We start from the raw sequence: 20,128 nt of genomic DNA, 5'->3' as shown, positions 1-20,128 counted from the left end.
ATAATGGGGCATCAAAGTTTTCGAGATCTTGATCCAGGAATATTTTAGCCCAGTTTGTTTGGGAACCATATCGACTGACATTTAAATGTGACACTCGACTTTTACATTTTTTTTATCTAGAGGAAATAGAATCAGATCGGATGATGCATTGGGCGTTTTGAAACAATGGCATGAATTGAAATAAAAGTACAGTTGAAGAAGAAAAGTGGGTCGCACTTTAAAAAGTGTTTCTGAACATAGCCGCTAGATGGCGAAAGAGACTTTCAAAGCGAGACCCGTTACCGGGGCTGAGGGCGTCCCAATCCTGCAATAAAGTCCCACGGCCTAATTTACACTCTTAAACACGTGCAGTGATTCTGATGTTAATATTGTTGACGAGATTTCAAAAAAGAAAAGAAAAGAAAACTGATCTTAAGAGAACGTTTGAAGAAACAGTCAATATTGTCAAGATTCCAGTCTTCCTTTATTTCACTAGGAACATCATCGTGAAAAACATGTAAAAAAATTACCGTCATAAACTAAGTTGATTTAAAAACAAAATATTTGTAGTATTTACTTAATCAGCTATCTTACTATCGGTAATGTTCCTTAGAGCCAGTGGCACAAGATAAACCTCCATTAGGGTTTATATCAAATCGTGTAAAATGTTTTAACATGGGATAGAGTGATGTCGTGGAAGGTGTGGCGTGGCAATTTATCCCACCCTCACTGAGCGTGCGTGGTCCCTACATGCTGATCCAGCGGATAGCTCCGTGCGTAAATGGGGAGCTTTTACGCACCACGCCTGCTTTCTTTAGAGTATATTTAATCTCGTTTCTGCACCGTCACACCCTCTTCTTGGTGCATGAGTAGGCCGGAATACCGAGAATGTGCTGTGGAGTTGTAATACCTCACAGCACAATAGGGGTTGGGGAGTGGAGGGGGTGATCCGCGTAAAGACGTGCACCGGGGCGCTAACGGCCAATTTAAAGGCGAAAGGGACTCAAACATCGATTACATCTCATTCATTAACACGACATTTTGACAGTGTTGGAATGTTTAATTAACTAGGTTTCCTTGGAAATATTTTGGATTTTTCCCCCGGAATTCACAGTATTTAATCAAATGCTCCCAATGGAAAACTGAAGGACTCTTGAGCATCTCCATCCAAAGAAAAGCGACCCAGTAAGACAGAAGAAGACTTGAAGAGTTCTCATTTTCAGTGATGGCTATCAACACGGATGCTGCTTATGAGAAAAGCGCCCTCGGTGAGAGGGAAGTTTCCAACCCCACAGACTTTCACGACACGGAGAAACTACTGAGTACCGGGACCAATGAGCCCACCGGGCAGAACAACATCAAGCCGTCCGACTCATTCTCCCTCACCATCAGAGGGAGCATCCGGTCCCTGGACGCAGACCAGAACGGACATAGATCACCGCTGAAGTCGGGCTCCATGGGGCAGCTGGCAGCCCCTCCCAAATCATCGTCCCGACTCAGCCTGGGCCCCGTGCCCTCTCCGGTGCCGCCCGGTTCGGCTCCCTCCACTTACCTTTGGCTCGCCGTGCTGTCCTGTTTCTGCCCCGCCGTGCCGCTCAACATCTGCGCATTGTGGTATGCACATGTGGTGAGTTGTATTTATTTACAGCTTCAAAATAACAACACGGTGTAAATCATATTGACTTGTGCTTATGCTTTAGTGTCTCTTTGCATAGATAGTTAAAACCCAGTAGTTTCCTCAGTGGTTCTGTTGTGCGTGATGCATTAAATGATCCACCTCCATCCTCTTCCTCAGTCGAGGTCCGTTCTCCATACAGGAGATATAGAAGGAGCAAAGAAGTATGGGCGTCTTTCCATGCTCCTCAGCTGTCTGGCAATTCTACTGGGTGTGGCTGTCATCATCTTCATAGTGTTGACATTAGGTATGGAGGAAAGTCAGATCTAGAGCACCACAAGGCTTGTTGTAAAGCTGTGCATCTGAATTTCACCTCTCTTCTGTCTCCCAGAGGCCCAGTAAACACGGGATGGAAGCAGGCTCCCTTTACTGCATCTGAGCTCCAATTTGCACAGAAGAGAGGAAGGTAAACATCGATCTGAAGACGATTGGAAAAGCACAAACGACAGGCTGTTTCGACTTCTCTGGCAATGTCACACCCAGTACCCCACAAACTCAGGAACAGAGAACTGAACACAGCACATTTGGAACCGTCACACATCACATTCTGCAGAGAAAATGAAGCGGCTCATCGTCCTGCTGGTGCACTGAAGTGCACCCCACCCCCCCCCCCCGAGACAATGATAATTGTATGGCACTACATTTTGCTTATGAAAAAAAACGGCATCGCATCATTTAAGGTGGAAGGAATTGGTGCACATGAAGTGTGCAATGCTGCCGCTGCCTGTCCGGTTTCTTTCGTTCAAGACTTCTTGTGGCTGCAGGGGATCCCATAAATTGTTTACATCAGAACTTCTGTATGTTTATCACAAACCGTTTTGCCGTCACCGTGTAATACCTTGCTTCGCTGCTCTGATTGTTGGGACATGGCACTCTGATACTGATATTTATACATTTATACTATGACTGTTTTACTGTGCCATAGGTCTGCATGTTTGAAATAAACTTGAATGAGCATGACTTGCTTGGAACTGATTTCACCAGCTTTATTTTTCATATCACCTTCCAAACAACATTAGAAAAGGTAGGAAAATCCTCAAATTCCCAGGCGACTCATACTTTATATATACAGAGCATTAAAATTCTGAAAATAATGAAGGAAATGTGAAAATTTCAAAATAGAAAAAGCTTTTATAACTTAAATAATTTTACTCCCACATAAGACTGATTCATTTCTCATTTCATTTCATTAAAAAAAAAAAATCAGACAGGTAAAGAGCATGTAATCATAGATCTTAGTTACAACAGTACATTCACCATGATTGATTTTTGTTCTTAAAGTAACATTCAGTCTGAGCAGGGCATCAGTGGAACGTGTAGAGCAAGAGGAGAATCACGCAGACGCCGATCACCCCACCCAGAATTAAAGAGTCCCGCCTCTTGCGCAAATTGATTTTCTGGATGAGGCTGTTGATGGTGGGGAAACGATCTGAGGGGTGGGGAGGTGTGGTGAAGGAAAATAATTAAGAAAGGGTTTTCCTTTCCTTGCAGTGAGTAAGAGACGTAGCAGCAGGGAAAATGCATCAGCAGAGCAGCTACAGCAGAAAAACAGGGTAAATGGATGGTAATAGCGTAGCTGTCGGCTCTCGGGTAAGTGAGGCGGGGCGATTCAGCCGACACTGTGGTCAAGTCTGCACAGCTCTCCGTTACAACCCATCGTCTAAAGGCTGGAGGACATAATAGAATAAAAAGGAAAAGGATACTGGCCAAAGTTGTAACTCTGGTTTGAATGGACTTCAACATCCCACGCTGAAATGTGATGTTGTCTTTAGTAGCCATGGCGATACTGGATAAGAATAAGCAGGTGAAATTAAAAAGAGAAGCACTGTTTCAACAAGAGATTGCAGTTAAAGGTGCTTTGTGTTGATGGAAGAAGAATAAAACTCACCTGATTGCATTGTCAATAAAACGCTCTGAGCTGTAAAAAGAAAAAAATAAAGCCAAGATTCATTTACAAGCTCAAACTCAGAACTAATTTAAAACAAAAGCCAAGTTATAAACGAGCTGAAACCACCCATTAAAAAACATCTGTAAGATGAGCAAAGGCGTACAGCAGGTTGATGACACGGAGGGCGAGCACACTCAAAGTTTACATCAGCTGCTATTAGATGATGAGATAAGTGACGGACAGAAAAATGAAGTGTTCAATCCAGAGCTGAGATGAGCAAAGGAGAACTATGTGCACTCCACTGGAGACTGAAAAATCAATATGGCGCTTTATACTTCCTCCATCTATCTGCTGCTGTCATCTGCTTTCCTCTCTATCCTTTATTAGCTGGAAGAGCCCACACTTAAGGAGGCTTCTTTCTTTTTTTTCTGATACTGTCATTCTATGTTACATGAAGCTACATTTCATCTTATCAAGAAGCAGGAACCACACCTTTAAAGGTCAAGGAACCTCTGGGCTACTCATAACACAACATGATTAGACGTAATGGATCACAATTCAATAATAAAATGAGAACCAGACACCCAGGCTCAAACTTATTTACCCAGACACACATATACATACAGACACACACATATGGAAGTACACCTATATGTGCAACTATGTGGTAACTTGTTCTTTAAAGACACTACTGCGACTAGTTTCGGAGAAGGAGAGCACAATTTTAGCATTATCTCAAAGCAAGAAGCTCTGCCACCTTTGTGACTATACCTATAATATAATCTATCATTTAAAAATTCATGTTACTTATGGGATGTCTTACTTTCTGAGATGCTCGTGCTCCTTCAGGAAGAGTTCCGTCCTTCTGTTGTTCACTCCTGAGTTGTTTCTGTAGGACCTGTGTGACAGAAGAGAAGCAACACAACAGTCACATTGTGATGCGTGTGACATTGATGCGCAGAGATAAAGAGGGCCGTGAGAGGAGGCAAAGGTCAGCGCTACATCGGAACCGCTTGGCCACCAATTATTTCTCCACAAACCCAAATCTATAGTTAGGGTGGGAACCCAAAGGCTTCAGCTATGACTGCTGGAATCTGAGGTTCTAGAGAGGGTGATGGAGCCATTCCCAGGGTTCACCAGGAAGGATGGATTTTCCTTGTCATTTAACTCTGTCTAAACTCTGAGACACCATCTTTCTTTCTATAATTATGTTTAAACAGTTCTCTCACTGGCCAAGCACCTAAGTTCTGACCTAAAACAAATTTGCTCTGCAAGTATAACAGTGCCTTGTGTCACCCGATCTGAGCTGCTGATTATGTACTTCCTGTGTTAAAGCTTTTAAGTGATTAGCTCTGCTTGACCCACGGCTCTCTCCTTCGTCGCTTATTTACACCTCACTGTCCCGACTGATCTTCAATTCATCAACCTTGACTTCTCAGGTTTCTTTTGCTTCATCTCCATGAGACTGATTAGAATTTGCTTTTTTTCATATTATATCAGATGAGGATTTCTCTCTCTCCCCCTGTGTTTTTTTCCCCTTTTTCAACTTGCTCTCCATCCCTCCCTGATGAAGCATTTCTCTGCATCAGGCGAGCCAGATGTAACCACTATCCCTCAGGTTGGGCTGAATGAAAGCCTTGTGGTCTGATTTACTGTAGAAGGCACTTAGGAAGGATATCCCCAGAGAATCAGAGAGAGCGAGAGAGAGAATAAAGAGAGGGGAAGCGAAAAGGTGGGAGATCGGCTAATAAGGGTGGTGCCTCTTATTAGAAGATGAAACTGAATAAATGGATAGCAGGAGAATAAAAGGGTGGGTGAATCCTGCAACAGGACACGTCCCGTATCTGCCCCCTCCTGGTAAAGGATAACATTGCCGTAGTCATTATTTATCATGTCTTACATTATGGGAGAGTTTTAATTTTAAAAATAGAAACCAAGCAAATGAAAAACATCGCTTAATACCTGTGGAAGACTTATGATGAGTAGTTTCTTCCTTTTGTGGGATAAATTCATGGGACAATCACTAAACGAATCAGTTATGTAAATAATTGGCTGGGAACTCATCAAACTCCATTTTAAATCGGCCTTGACATTTAGAGCTGTTAGAGTGGTCACTTATGGTTGTAAGGCGCACAATGTGCCCACACTCACCAACCACCCAAACACCCAACCATCCATCCATCCATCCATCCACCCATCCATCCACCATCCATCCATCCATCCATCCATCCATCCATTCATCCATCCATCCATCCACCATCCATCCATCCATCCATCCACCCACCCACCCATCCACCCACCCATCCATCCATCCATCCATCCATCCATCCATCCATCCACCCATCCATCCATCCATCCTGTTGTAGGGTGTGGCGTATGAAGGCAGGATTAAAAATGAGCAGGCACCCCTCCACATTCACACCTCAGCAACAGTCAACGTAGCCTTGTTACACTTGGAGTTGAAGAAACATCTTTAAACAATGTAACTGCATGAAGATAACCTGATTGAAAATTCCATTCAGTGAGTCAGTCAGGATCAAAACTTGATGGAGAGAGGATGAAAATGCAAGCAATACAATTGGGGAGGAAAAAGCATCTGTAATTGTTAAGCGCATATATTTCAGATTAATTTTAAGTTGCTTACTCGATGTCTCTGTGAACTGAACCGAGTAGATCCTCTCTCTCTCGCAGGCTACAGAAGTTACTTTTGATTTTGTGGAACTCTTGCGTGTAGTCCTAAAGGACAATATATTGCATAGTGAAAGTCTACATTGACATGATGCTGACATAAAAAAAGAAGATTTTGAATGTGAAAATATGTAAGACAATATTTATTGTTCATATGATAGAAAGGAGTTCCAATAGAAGATAAAATGAGTAGTAAACCTATTAACTGCACCTGCAAAATGTCTCTATGTCTCTGCAACGTGTGCATCAATCCAGCATTATGTAGAGCAGCTCCTGGCGTGTTGATATATTCTGCCATTTTGTCGTTGACTGCACTGAGCTATAAAATAGAACGTAGCATACACAGAGGAAAATAAAGTGCATCTTTGTTGTTTAATATGTGATATCTTTAAAATTTGAAATTAAGGATAACATTTACATTATGTCATATTAAACTTACACCAGTCAGTAGTTGCTCCAACTCAGTGGTCGTCACCACAAGCATACTGTCCTGAGAGGACCCCACCGAATCACACCTGATTAGTTATTGAGTATTGAAGAAAGGAGGTTAGCAATCTACTTCAAATGCAAGTAACCAAAGATAGCTGTGATTTGACAGACAACTCATACAATCTACAGTAAATAATCTATTTAAGGTTGGCAAAATAACCACACCTGCTGCCTCTTGTGTGCTGGTCCCCGTTTCTGCCACTGTAGCTGGTGCAGAACTTACTGAAGGAGACCAGCTTCCGGTCCAGCTCATTCTCCAGCTGCCTGGCCTGTTTACGCAAATCTAAGTGACAAAACCAAACAGGGGAAATTTATTTTTAATTTAAAGTCTCATTTAAAGCTGGAAGAAAAATAACGTAATGCCAGATTTTTGCAACAAATTATAACTACACAAACAGTATCATGATGTAATGAAGTGATAATGAGTTATTGTCCCTGACGTTTTATTAGTTTATAATCAGAGACAAATAGACAAATAGGCAACAGAAGTTCTTTTACACATTATAACAATAAAGGTATAGAACCAATGGTTTTTAAAAAAAACATTTGTGCACAAAAGAATTTTACATATTTAAGCACCGAGTCCAAACATTATTGAGACATTTAGTTGTCAATGTAAACTCAGTCTTGCACTGAAATAAACGTTGTTGTGCTTTATCGTCCTAAATTTGAAGCATCCTGCGTGTATAAAGTTGCATGAAATACAGACATAAACGTGATGACATTTCTCGTCATGTTTGACGTCAACGATTAGCTTCAACAACTTGAGCAGAACTCCTGCCATGTCTGAAAACACATTTTCTACGCAGGCATGAATTCTAACAACCAAACAAATACACGTGACAGGTGGCGTATCCAAATAACGATAGACTACGCAACAACCACAACAAGAAGTTTTCTAAAAGAAGATTAGATAATCAAATTTACCTTCCCAATAGTTGCTGCTGGTCTCCATGTTTGTTGTTGACATGTCATCAAAAGCCGTCAAGGAGAAACTTCTGTCGTAAATCTGGCTGCGCATCAGTTCGATCGACCGATTTCCGGCTGTGGCCGAGACGTGTTTAGACTTACAGCTACTGATTTAGTTATATTATTTCGTGCTAAAGAGAACTGAGATTGTGTTAGTTGACACTAAAGTTGATTGATTTTAGCATTTTAGGCAAGAATTGTTGTGTGGTGATGTGACCGATAGATCCATCCGATTTTGTTCTCATTTTAGTGGTTCCGTTTGCCGTTCATATCATATACTATCATATGGATTATTTATTTACTTATTTTTGGTTTATTTATTTTCTTAGCTATCCCCGGTTATGGAAAATTCTGATCCAGGACAATAAAGTTAATGTGTTGGTGTTTTCTTCTTAAAGTAAATCTAATCCCAAACTTAATTAAGCATTAGCCTATATAAATTCTATTAAAATATTCTATTCCATTATAGGTTATAAGCCTTTCTCTCCATTATTGACGGAGAGGAGAAAATGACAGGAGATAGTTGTGAATCTCTGTTTCATTGCTCATTCTCTTTATTCATCGTCTTGAACACATGCAGTCATGTAAATCACAGTAACAGCAAGACTGGTTATCATGTTGATGGAAAAGACGGTGACGATGATGAAGATGCCGTCAATGGTGGAGATGAGAAAGGGCACTGTTCTGCAGCCAACATTGACAGATGAGGCACCAATTCAGCTTATTCCTCTCAATTCTGTCATTCCTGTTTTCTGTCTTTCCTTTTTCTGATGTTTCTTTAAAAAAAAAAATTGTTGTAAACAACAGACACCAGTAAGCACCTGACTCCAATTTGGGATCCAGTTTAGACTCGCCAGACCAGCAGAGTCAAGGAAGTTGTGGATGGGGCAGAGGAGAGAAGGAAGAGGTATGTTGCGAGCGGAGGGAGAGAAAGAGGAGACAAGGAGGTCTAATGAAAGTCCCCCCCTTTTTAGTGCTGGATCCTCCTGATGGACTGAATCTGGGGAGTCTGGGCGTGAGAGCCAAACTCGCGATAACACTTGTACTCTCCAACACGGCAGTCACACTCCATGATGTACTGGTGGCCGCGGTACCCGGGGTACTGGTAGCACACAAAGCTATAGATATAAAAGAAAAAGTGCAGATATTTAAAATCCAGTAAAAGTGCATAAAAAATGTTGATATAAATAGCTGTAAGTCAAAACCTAACACATTTTTAAAATTTGGAACCACCAAATGTACTTTTTTATGGTGTTTTAATTCAAGTGGTAGTACATGATAACTGTATAGGTACCACTCCTGAACAGCAGTGGAGGGAGGACTGTAACTAGCAGCCAACTAGACCTCAGCATCAAGACTTAAAGTTAGCATAAGTAAAATCCAGTTAACCACATCATGTTATATACGTCAAGGGTCAGAGTTGTGGAGGATTTTAACGCATGAAAAGACTCACGCTCCGCTGTTAATGTGCATGGATCCGACCTCGTTGTTCACCCAGCCCATAGCCTGCAGGGAGGGATAGTCGTCACACAGCTCAAACTGACGACCCGTCATGTTCTCCTTCTCGAAGATGGTCATGCGGGACTCCCTGTGGTTCTGCGCAAAAATAGGAAGAGAAAATTGCTTTGGAATTTCAACCAGCACTTTTTCGGGACCGTTCGAATGTTGTGAGAGTCAAAACCTACAGCGCAGCAGATGGGCCTGAAGGAGATCATCCTCTCAATGCGGTAGGAGTTGCTGCCGCTGTAGGCCTCGAAGCAGGGGTAGTCTCCCTTCTCCAGGACAAACTGCTGCCCACAAAAGCTGGAGTGCTCATAGCCCACCCAGCTGCAAAGCAAAAGAAAGCATTAGCCAGTGGAAGGTCCAACGGGCGTGACAAAACCGGGGAGAATATCTCTGGTTACATACGCTCCACACTCAACCTTCAGAGAACGGATGTTCTCCATCCCACACTCCATGATGTTCTGGCAGCTGGCAGTGAACTCCATACGCCTGCCTTGGAAGTGCTCCTGGTCGTATACGGTGATCTGTAACACAGGTAAGGTCAGTCCAAAGGCGGCTGAAAGTACAATCAAAACAATCCAAACATACTCTCTCAGAGCATAAGGAATGATCAGTCATCGGCTGTCTCACCTTCCAGGGTCCCATAGGCATTGGGTTTGTCTGAGCCATTTTGGTCTCTATTTTTCAGATGAACCTATGGGAAAACGTAAAATGGGGATGGTGGAAAAAGCCACATACATTTATTCTATCTAAAATTACAGCTGAAGCTATAATTTAATTGTTGAATTAAAAACCCCTTATGTTGTGTGTGGATGATGCTGTTGTGAACCCATCCGACCTACCCAAACTGGTGAGCAGAGTGTCGCAGTGTTCCACTGAATGGTCTGCAGAGCTGCTGCGTATGGGGGTATTTATACACTGGAGAGTGCCAGAGGCCAGTGGGGCAAGCACGGCTGGTCTCCTGTCAGCACTTTGCTTTGGGCTACATTGTTTATTTGTGTTAGCCACAGAGGGGTTAACGCACAGACACGGCGATTCATGCAAGCACAAAGAGCGTGCTCACTTCTTACCTATACCCATCTGTGGTGGATCTCTAGGGAAAAAGAGGCTGGAATTCTATTGTCAGATACATCTACTGAGCACTGTTGGGTAGATATTTTGATGTATTCTGAAAATAAAGCTTGTACATAAAACTAATATTCACAACTTGATTCTTAATAGAATTTTTAGAATGCTACGTGTACAATAATGTAGATTAAAATAGGCCCAAACAAGAAAGTTAAGTTAAGTTTAAGTCTATTCCAAATAATATGGTCTTGAAAGATTTTTCATTTTTCACTTTGATTCCTATTATTTTTGTAAAGGGATCAACTGGTGGGCTTTACTGGACAGTAAACATTTAGGAACAGCTTACAATGGTCAGCACAATGTCCAGATTCTTTCTCTCTCTCTCTCTCCTCTCTCTCTCTCTCTCGCTGTATGTTTGTGTGTGTTTGTCTCTCCCATCAGTCTCTCTCTCTCTCTCTTTCTCTTTTTGTGTGTGTTTCTCTCCCTCTGCCTATCTGCTTTTTTCTTATTTTTGCATGTACATATGATTCCAAAACCATATACTGAGAGGCATACATGCAGACAAAATGCACACGTGATGAAAGCAGATCTAATGCCGGAGTGTGTGCGCGTGTGTGTGTGTGTGTGTGTGTGTGCGTGCGTGCGTGCGTGCATTCTGCTGATGGTAGCAGCAGCTCAGATGTGACAAAGGGACGCGCGAACTCAGCAGGCTGATTTGAAGAGCCCACTATGACCATGTGGCGACCCTGCGTGTGCTCATACACACGCCAGCAAACCAGAGTGACATTCCTTTTTGACAGTAAGTCAGCAGCCCCCCCCCCCCCCCCCCCCCACACACACACACACACACACCACCACCACCACCAATAAACCGAATACAGCATAACAAGTAGTTCTACCTTGTGTTGCACTTTAATCACTTTTCCCATCTAATATGTCAACCTGAAGACCAAAATACAGATGGAATATAACACTTTCACTGACTTCAGCATATCAGCTGGGTCGTAATCACTTTGTCACATCCAGAAACGTCTCATTCCTCATCATCTGAAATAAGTGATATTGTTGTATTCGCAAACCTGCATTGAATTGTGAGGTTGAGTCGAGGTCAGGACCCACACTCAAAATATGCACGGCTCAAGAAGGATTCGTTTACTGTAAGACCCAAATTAATGTTATTTGAGAATGTTAGTACAACGTCTCTGCCGCTAGGGGGCAACATTATCCTTTCGTAATCCTTAAGCGTCTCAAGCGTTGTGTAGGTTGAGCGCTAGAACCTTTGAGTGAAATGAGCGTTCTCATGGGAGCCTAAACGGAGTATTTCTTAACATGTCACTTGGTTGCTGCGGTTACCGCCGTTTTGGCCTGGTTACCGTCACCCACAGTGCAGAGCTGTGATGGACAGTCATGTGTGACTGCGATCTTCACTGAGTCATACACAGACTTTACATGCGCCACTGAAAGCGCGACAAAAATAGGATACAAAACCTTCAGAGTCGTTTCCGCTGTGCTCACATCTCAGCTCCTTCATCCTGATTGCATCTGTTGACATGTTTGTAATGCCTCTGTGTCTTGTTTTATGATCAGTGATTTCATCAGGGCCGATGCAGTGATTACCATATTTTAAGCACAAGACAGCTCATCAGGTAATGAAGCCTGTTACAGGTCTTGCCCCAGGCTTCAGTCAGGCATTAGCAAGCCCTCTAGTGCGCCATTCACACATAGAAGCCGTTCAATAGAAATCACTGACATTCCCAACAGGTCATTATGTATGCAAATGTAGGCAAAACTATATTTAGGCCGCATCAGGGTAAGGCTTCAGCCAGGGTTAGGCCCTGTAAAATTCACCATTAAGCCTCAAAAGTTCTATTATTGGCTAAAGATAGAGGTCCCTGCTTCGGCATACTACACACTTTATTGTGAAATTCAACCTGTTCCTGACAAATGAAGGTGTATCCCTGTGGCACACAAGGAAGAAGGAAAGACCACCAGACTCTGATGCTGAGTCGTGGTTCATATCGCTCTCCAACCTGAACTCAAATTTCGATCCTGTTATTTCACCATGTTTTATGATGTTAGAGAACTAAATATAAAGTAAATTAATGATCTCCAAATAACGTGATTCCTCTGTGTGTGTCCGTGTGTGTTATTCTGATGATCGATGGGGCGAATATCCCTTTTGAGAAAGTGATGGAGATGCTTTGGCTTCACTTTTGCACGGCTCATTCATCTTCGTTCATTTTACGCCTTTTGTTTTGACTCACTGGTGGCTAAACGCGTTACGTTACTTTGACAAAGATCAGCTAAGATGATCGTCAATATGATCATTTACCATTTGAGATGATTAAAACTGGGGTAAAACACGGGTAGGCTATTTCGTTACGTCCGCCGATGGACATTTTGAATGCGGCAGTGCGCGTATTTGGATGCGTTAACGCACGGGGGCTGATGAGACCCCCCTCCCTCCCTCAGCCACTTTGTAAACAACGACCAGCTGCCGCGTCTTTCTCAAATTCGAACCCAGCGGATTATTACGCGCAGGCTTCCACCTCCATTTGACACAACCGAAGAGCCGTCTGGGAGAGCAGCTGCGCACAGACGCGGCAGAAAAGACCGCGCGTCCTGACGGCGAGACCTTTGCATGCAAACCGTCTGTGGAGAGCAGACTGCAGGCTCATCGACACGGATTTGAATTAAGCAGCGGATAACGGCCACTGTGCATCCTTTGGTGAGGGAGTGGGAGGGAGGCAACTGTTTTGTATCTTAGAAGCCCGGGGTGAAGAGCGGGGGGAGGAGGAGCGGAGAATGAGCTATTCTTGTACCAACAGAGGCAACAGCCAGGACCCATCAAGCGCTAAGAAGGCTGCCGGTAATAATCCAGGCAGAGACACCGGAGGCACCGACAGCAGCCCGAAGCAAACGGCCACAATGAAAGTGAAGAAAGGCTGCAACTCGGCCGAGGTGGGGGTCCCGGTGACCACAGAGGAGGACCTGCTAACCAGCGCGGTGGTCACGCCGGAGGATGTCCTGGGCTTGCAGAAGATCACGGAGAGTAAGTTCACTGCCATTGTGTCGGTCGATGCGTGTCAGAGGAGGACAAAGGTCCGGAAAACGCCGTGGCTCGTCTCGCGTCATCATATGTGCGGCTTATGAATATATAGGCCCGTATCATACACACGGTGTTGCATCATCGGAGCCTTCTGTTGTCACCCAGTCCGGAGATGAGCGTTTTAGAAGCCCAGGAGACCGAGGTTGAGCCCTTGGTGAAGTTTGGCTGCTAAAAATCAGAGGTCGGTGACATCACGCTTTCAGTGGGAGGGAACCCCCTCATGCATGTGATGTGCATGAGTTCTGGGTCATTTTATCGAAGGAGATGGGCGCAGACTGGAGGGGTCACTCTTAGAAACAGACGCCCCCGGGCAATTAAATCACTATCCTCTCACGTTTGTGTATTCACACTGTAAAACCTTTATTTCCTCAGACAGCTGAACGTAATATAATCTGTCTGATGATAAACTCTGGTTTAACAGTATTTCCACTTTTTATTAAATTAGTTAAATTCGTTTCCCCCCCCTGATTTGTGTGAAAGTAGCTATAAATTCTAGTATGGCATTTTTAATAGATGAATTCAGAAAAGTGGAAAAAGTTGTGTAATGAGATTATTGTCGATTTCAACGAAATTGTGTGAGCCACCTTCTCAAATGAGCAGGGTTTCATGCCAACGCTATTCTTGATTTCCTGAGCTGTTACAGGAAATGCAAACATGGCAACACCCTTGTCAATATACTTGCAGTTAGTAAAATATGCAGTAAACTCAAACATTATCAGCAAAAATTAGGCTAAATTATAGAAACGATAAAAAGTGACGCACAAACAGAGATTTGGTAGTGTTACTATATTTTTTTTTACTTATTTATATTGTTATTATATTTTTCTCATATTATTTAATTTTTTATTATAAATAGAGCTTTTTAGATGTGTTTAAATGATTTCACAGAAAAGGGGGTTTTTCTTTCTCAGCTCTTGTTGCTAAATCATATCTCAAACATCAAAGACGGCGCTGACGCATCGCTTGGTTTTTCATTTTGTCCCACCTCCAAATCTGGAACAAGCCTCTTACTGAGAAAGACAGCCAGGAGGTTCTTACTGCAGGTCTGTGCACAGGAATACCTGCACACAAGAGCAACTCTGGTCTTAAACAAGCTCAACAGAGGCACAGCACGACATTTAACTATTTAAAGACAAAGTCATATAATGTCTTACACAACACTTTACAACCTGTTGTGACAGACGCACAAACATATATCTATTAAACCTTTTAAGAAAATCTCTACACCTAGTTTTCTGCAGAAATACAATATATTGGCAAAGGTGTCATTAAATCTAAATAAAATTATGCTGGAATACATAAAAGGACTAATTGCAGTGCACTCCTGACCATTGGTATCGTAATAAATTCATATGTATACAATTTTACCTGTTGCAGGCTGCATAATTCAGAGCCTTACGTTAATTACTTTATGAGCTGAGATTATTGTGAGTTTAGAACAATTTCAAACAACTGTATTGTGCAAACAGTTTATGTTGGCGATCAGAATGACTTGTGCTGAGGGTGGGGATCCCCCCCCCCCCCCCCTCGTAGCTGCAGCAACATGGCTACAAGCTGGAATCACTACGGCAACAGGGAGCATCTCCCTGCGGATGCAGGCAGATGAACACGTATCTCTGTTCTCCCACATGCCTTCTCCTCCCCCTCTACTTCCTCTCTTCTTTCTTTCTTCTTCTCCTGTCGTACAGTTGATGACTTGAACAGAGAGAAATGGAACACAGCCCATGCTCACATTAGAAAATAAATTAATAAATCAGGCAGGAAACAACTTTCTCACCTAATAGATCACCTCACTGCCGTGTGAGTAACCTCTCTGAACCTGCAGTCTCAAGTGAACTTAATTATGTTTCAAAATAGCACGACACAGTCAATAATATGCAGCTATGTCAGGCTTAACAACAACCCCAGGTCGAACCTTTCTTGCTATATTTCTTCTTCTCTGTCAAACGTCTTTAAAAACTTCTCTCAGCACAACCAGCTGACAGAAAAGCTGTTTTTAAAATCAGATTTTCTTCCCCTTCAGACAAAAGACCGCAATCTGTTCACTTAAATCCAACGAAGGCCTGGAAATGAAGCCTAACTTTAAATAAAAATGCCACAGTTGCAAATTCGCAAAGTAAACAGGTGAAAATTCTTTCAGAAAATCAAAGAAAAAATTGTAAATTAGGCAAAGAAAATGTTAAAATACACAAAGTTCCATCTCAACGTGCATAACAAATATTCTTAGATGTTGTTTAAATTAATCAGGTCCAAGTTTCTCTTCCTGTGGACTCAAAATTGAGCAAATTGAGATGTAAATAAACAACTACTCTTAGTCTTTAATTAGAAGCATTGGGGTTTCCCACCCCAGTCCCTCAATTTGCTTTTTTTCTTATTTGTTTACCTTCTCACTTTTTCAGTCAATTTTAATTGAACATTACATTTTAAACCTGACTCGTACTAAATGCTCTCGGTTTGTTAATCAGTTGTTACAGGGCTCTTCGGTGTCATTTCAACCCCAATGCTGATAGTTATCATTGCTTGATCATTACATTCTTTGATCGTCTATCACAGAAATTGTCTAAATGTTAAACTTTCAACTTTAGTAACATGTGGGTTGGACCTAATCTTATCGGATTACTGTTTAAAAGGATCACATCCTGTACAGCAGTCAGCTTTAGGGTGTCACCGCTTCCTCATTTAGCTGCACAAAGACTCCAGTGTCTTAAATAATTAGGATTTTTGGGTAAATATAGCTATTGGATGATTAAAATAATCGATGTAGTTAAAGATATTGCCAGTTTATTATAGGGCAGCTCAATTTTTTTTATGGAAATGTGGTAGCCTAAAAGCAGATTGACCCTCATACAGTGAAACCTGCCAGCCTTCCTTTCTGTAGTGTGTTTATAAAGCTTTAGTAGGTTCATGCGACACTGATGAGGTGTTATTTGTATGGGGTATGTGGTAATGTGCACGCCCTGGCAGAAGAGGTCAGAGGTCAGCTTGATTGCAACAGATGCTTCAGCATCCATGAGATGGCATACGACCAGTCAGATGCTTTGTGCCCACCCCAGAGCCCCTAGTATCTACTTTGTATCGGAATTTGGGTCATTCCGATTGAGGAGGTCTCAAGGTCTTTTCCTTCCACCTCCAGATGACGTCGTCAGTCGAGGGCAGGAGTTCCACTGTCGCCATTAGCAGCGTGAAGAGGGTGACTTTCCCTTCTTGATGGTTTGTCAGAATTTCTCTGAGGGTTACCTAAAGGTCTTGCTCGACTCCTTGATATTGCCGCTGGAGAGCACACGTATGTACTGGAGGGGTCTTATCTCACTCTGCAGAAGAGGAGCTGGCAGTGATGAACTGGCGTCTGTTTGTGGCTTCATTAACTTCAAGAGCAGTTAACCTCAGATGGCTGCGCGCGCGTGTGTGTGAGAGAGAGAGACCTGAGGTGACAGAGTGCACGTGATTTACAACAAACACCTTAGACAGCCACCTACACTCTCACACATACCAAACTCCCCTTGTCCTCACGGGACCTCATTAGGAGACTCGCAAGTGACTATTAGCAATGGGTAGCAAAAGGACAAGGACAATGCCAACTGTGGTGCAGCACTTAATACAACTGCAGATAGGCAGACATACTGTGCGCGGACACGTGCACTTTGAATTCATAACTGCCCATGTGAGAAGCTGCAGACCTAACTGCACATCTGCTAGCTGCTCATGAGATGGGAAAACAGGATAAATGGCCTGTACATTCAGTGCTCCGACATCCAGTTTGAAACTCTATCACAGCGCTTGCCCCACATGTGCATCACCATGTCCACTGTTCCCTCAACATTCGTAAAATGAGCCACGTGGACTAGATTGGATGCCTTGAGTGTCAGGTCTACACTGGAGAGCCATTAAAATAAGTGACTCCTCCGTCTGATGTGCGTTAACCGGGCATGTCAGCCGATACATGATTCCCGAAATCTTTAGGCTGAACATTTGGGAAAATGGGACCCTCAAAGGGGAGCGCGCGGTATCATCAGAGCAGGCAGGAAGCAGGAAGTATCTGCTCCACCGGGGAATGTTAATGAGCAGTGACACCGCCTGGTGAGGGCAGGAAGGATTAGAGGAATAAATATAACTCTTCCTCAGTGTATGTGTGTGTGTGTGTGTGTGTGTGTGTATGTGAGTCCACGTGTTCTCCAGCATCAGGCTATTAGGGAGAGGAGCTGAAACTCCAGCAAAGAGCATTAAACCATTCAAGGTTGTGCCAGTTTGTTGATACAAACTACAAAAGGGAGAATAAAGAATTCATAAAAGCCGAGTGGTGTTGTGAAAACCCCCGTGTCATTTCTCCTGTCTTAGATTATCTGTGCAGCCCAGATGAGAACATTTTCAACATCGACTTCACCCGATTCAAGATCAGGGACATGGAGACGGGCACGGTGTTGTTTGAAATCACCAAGCCTCCATCCACAGGCGAGTTTCTGAAACCTCATTCATTCATGCGAAGCGAGTCCACTTCATCACGCCGTTGTGTTTCGTTCTTTATCCAAACTGCTATTTGCTTTAGACAAAACAGGAGACAAGAGGGACATGGACCCGAATGCCGGCAGGTTTGTCCGTTACCAGTTCACACCCGCTTTTCTCCGACTGCGGCAGGTCGGCGCCACGTAAGTCAGGACCTGCACATCAGAATTCTGGGTAACTGGATAAAAAGGCTTCATTTTGCTGTGTGTGTTTATGTGTGTATTTGTTTGTGTTTGTGTGTGTGTGTGTGTGCAGCGTTGAGTTCACAGTGGGAGACCTGCCGATAGAAAACTTCAGGATGATTGAGCGGCACTATTTCAGAGAGAGACTGCTGAAGAGTTTTGACTTTGAGTTCGGCTTCTGCATGCCCAGAAGCAAGAACACATGTGAACACATCTATGAATTCCCGCCCCTGTCGGAGGACAGCAGTAAGATGACGCTCACCACATCCACTTCAATCATTACTTATTATGCATAGATTGTGGCTACTCAACAATAGAAATGATCTTCTATAGGTGAAGAGATCAATAAATTAGTAAAAAATAATAATAGGTAATAGGTAATTATCCTTTCTGCCACAAGGGGGAGCCAGAATCACCCTGCTGGGTTTGGACTTGTCTGGGGAACTTTAATAGCATCCATTTTAGCAGGTTTCCTGTTTGTGTGCTTTGTGCCCACTCACAGTCCGGGAGATGATCCTGCACCCATACGAGACGCAGTCCGACAGCTTCTACTTTGTGGACAATAAGCTGGTCATGCACAACAAGGCGGACTACTCATACAATGGCGGCACGTAGGGCCAACACAGCGACGGGGTCAGATGTGTGGACCGACCTGGAAGACGGTGACATGATGCCGGGGGATCCAGTAGTTTCTCTCTCTATTTCTTTCTTTCTCTTCTTCTGTGTTTCTTCTACTGGGAAGATACAACATAACAGAACAGGAAACAAAAGAACTGCACAAAGATGTTGATGTCTGTGTGTGTGTGTGTGTGTGTGTGTGTGTGTGTGTGTGTGTGTGTGTGTGTGTGTGTGTGTGTGTGTGTGTGTAAACCATAACACCAGCAGGTGGAAACCCCTGAATGAAAATATCAGATGGTTTCTCCTCTCCAGCTACGCATAATCGATACATCATTATTGATTCCTCTTAGACTTTAGGAACAAATCTTCCAGCTTAATTATGTGTTTGTTTGTGTGTGTGTGTGTGTGCCAGTTTGAATGCATGATTACTGATCTCATTTAAATGTTAGTAACGTCAATCTGTTTGCAGAGTGGACAACTGTCAGCACATCAGACACTTTTCCCACAATCTTTAACATAATCCCTCATTATTTCCTGAGTCATGTGACCCGTGTTACTGCAGGGCACCTGAGTTTATTGTCTGCTAAAAGCACAACATATCTGAAAAGCCCACAGTAAGGAAACTTGTAAAAGTGAGCTGATATGACCATGTGCGTACTTTGTCATCTGTGCACCGACTGTACTTTTCCATCCTCGTGCGGTTTTCATGCGTCCGGGTTTTTCGTTCCAGGCTCTTCATAAGAGACGATAAGGAAAACTCTTATTTCTAAATGATTTTTTTTAATTTATTGAACATGTTGCAAAAGTGCAGCAGGAGTCATTTGAAATCCAGCGTTTCTGATTTCGAGGCGGTCGGATTTACGCCTCCGGTGCGTTTATAGTTCCCAGTTTTTCGCTCCGACACATTCCAGTGAGACGGGATCTCAAGGGCATATATTAAACAGATCACACGGATCTGTCATAAGATTCCCCCTAATTGTACTATGCACAGCTGCCTGTGCTGGGAGACCTTTACTTCATTTTTGGGGATTTGCAATTTAGCAAAAGCGTTTACGTTTAATCTCCATTCATCTGTTACAGGTGTTGCACCCGTGGTGCGTTCAGAGTCGCACCAGCACAACATTCACACGGCCTTTGGCAGTGAGTGGTAATATTTAGCATAAATCAGAGAAAAGAGTTGCAGGCAAACATCAAGAGTATTGAAACGGTATGCGGGGGGTTAAAAATTGAATGGAGATTTAAAAAAAAAGATCCAGTTGAATGTTAAAATGTTGGAAACCCAGACTTTTATTTATGACTGATTGTGACTTCTATCCGAATCAATTTGAGCTGACATTGAAGTTTTGGAAGGTCAGAAATGTTGGTGTGATTGAATAATAATAAAAAAATCTAAATAAAGATTTAGGGGGTTGTTTTTGAACTGCTGTGGTGTTTTCCCATGGAAAAGAGAGCACTGGCTG

At 43.0% G+C, this 20,128-nt stretch overlaps 4 protein-coding genes across 6 annotated transcripts; 2 read left to right on the top strand and 2 right to left on the bottom strand.

The window, feature by feature from the left end:
- The first annotated feature begins 698 nt into the window (after positions 1-698).
- Positions 699-2,841, top strand: LOC130537839 (trafficking regulator of GLUT4 1-like). The gene is made up of 3 exons (XM_057054924.1): positions 699-1,606; positions 1,775-1,901; positions 1,986-2,841. Exons 1-3 carry the CDS (start codon positions 1,205-1,207, stop codon positions 1,994-1,996), a joined length of 540 nt encoding a protein of 179 aa, XP_056910904.1. The 5' UTR covers positions 699-1,204; the 3' UTR covers positions 1,997-2,841.
- Positions 2,616-7,755, bottom strand: LOC130537837 (Golgi SNAP receptor complex member 1-like). The gene is made up of 9 exons (XM_057054923.1): positions 7,647-7,755; positions 6,885-7,002; positions 6,670-6,745; positions 6,442-6,549; positions 6,187-6,278; positions 4,366-4,440; positions 3,543-3,572; positions 3,358-3,440; positions 2,616-3,083 (listed from the first exon to the last, which is right to left on the bottom strand). Exons 1-9 carry the CDS (start codon positions 7,738-7,740, stop codon positions 2,959-2,961), a joined length of 801 nt encoding a protein of 266 aa, XP_056910903.1. The 5' UTR covers positions 7,741-7,755; the 3' UTR covers positions 2,616-2,958.
- A 715-nt stretch (positions 7,756-8,470) lies between these two features.
- LOC130537888 (beta-crystallin A1-like) lies at positions 8,471-10,096 on the bottom strand. Its single transcript, XM_057054991.1, has 6 exons — positions 10,034-10,096; positions 9,822-9,885; positions 9,597-9,715; positions 9,374-9,515; positions 9,142-9,284; positions 8,471-8,806 (listed from the first exon to the last, which is right to left on the bottom strand). Exons 2-6 carry the CDS (start codon positions 9,858-9,860, stop codon positions 8,659-8,661), a joined length of 591 nt encoding a protein of 196 aa, XP_056910971.1. The 5' UTR covers positions 9,861-9,885; positions 10,034-10,096; the 3' UTR covers positions 8,471-8,658.
- Positions 10,097-12,666: 2,570 nt separating this feature from the next.
- Positions 12,667-20,088, top strand: LOC130537853 (protein unc-119 homolog A-like). 3 transcript variants are annotated; one of them, XM_057054945.1, is made up of 6 exons: positions 12,667-12,987; positions 13,088-13,311; positions 17,704-17,817; positions 17,912-18,011; positions 18,124-18,296; positions 18,553-20,088. In XM_057054945.1, the coding sequence occupies exons 2-6, from the start codon at positions 13,188-13,190 to the stop codon at positions 18,663-18,665; spliced, it is 624 nt and encodes a 207-aa protein (XP_056910925.1). In that variant the 5' UTR covers positions 12,667-12,987; positions 13,088-13,187; the 3' UTR covers positions 18,666-20,088. The 3 variants fall into 3 exon arrangements, with proteins under 3 accessions (XP_056910925.1, XP_056910924.1, XP_056910923.1); XM_057054944.1 differs by lacking the exon at positions 12,667-12,987 and having other exon boundaries at positions 13,000-13,311; positions 17,921-18,011; XM_057054943.1 differs by lacking the exon at positions 12,667-12,987 and having other exon boundaries at positions 13,001-13,311.
- Positions 20,089-20,128: the final 40 nt, after the last annotated feature.

Source organism: Takifugu flavidus, chromosome 14 (genome assembly GCF_003711565.1).
Source record: "Takifugu flavidus isolate HTHZ2018 chromosome 14, ASM371156v2, whole genome shotgun sequence".
Classification (NCBI taxonomy): domain Eukaryota; kingdom Metazoa; phylum Chordata; class Actinopteri; order Tetraodontiformes; family Tetraodontidae; genus Takifugu; species Takifugu flavidus.
The sequence above is the reverse complement of the archived record's forward strand: the minus strand, read 5'-3'. Positions and strand labels throughout refer to the sequence as shown.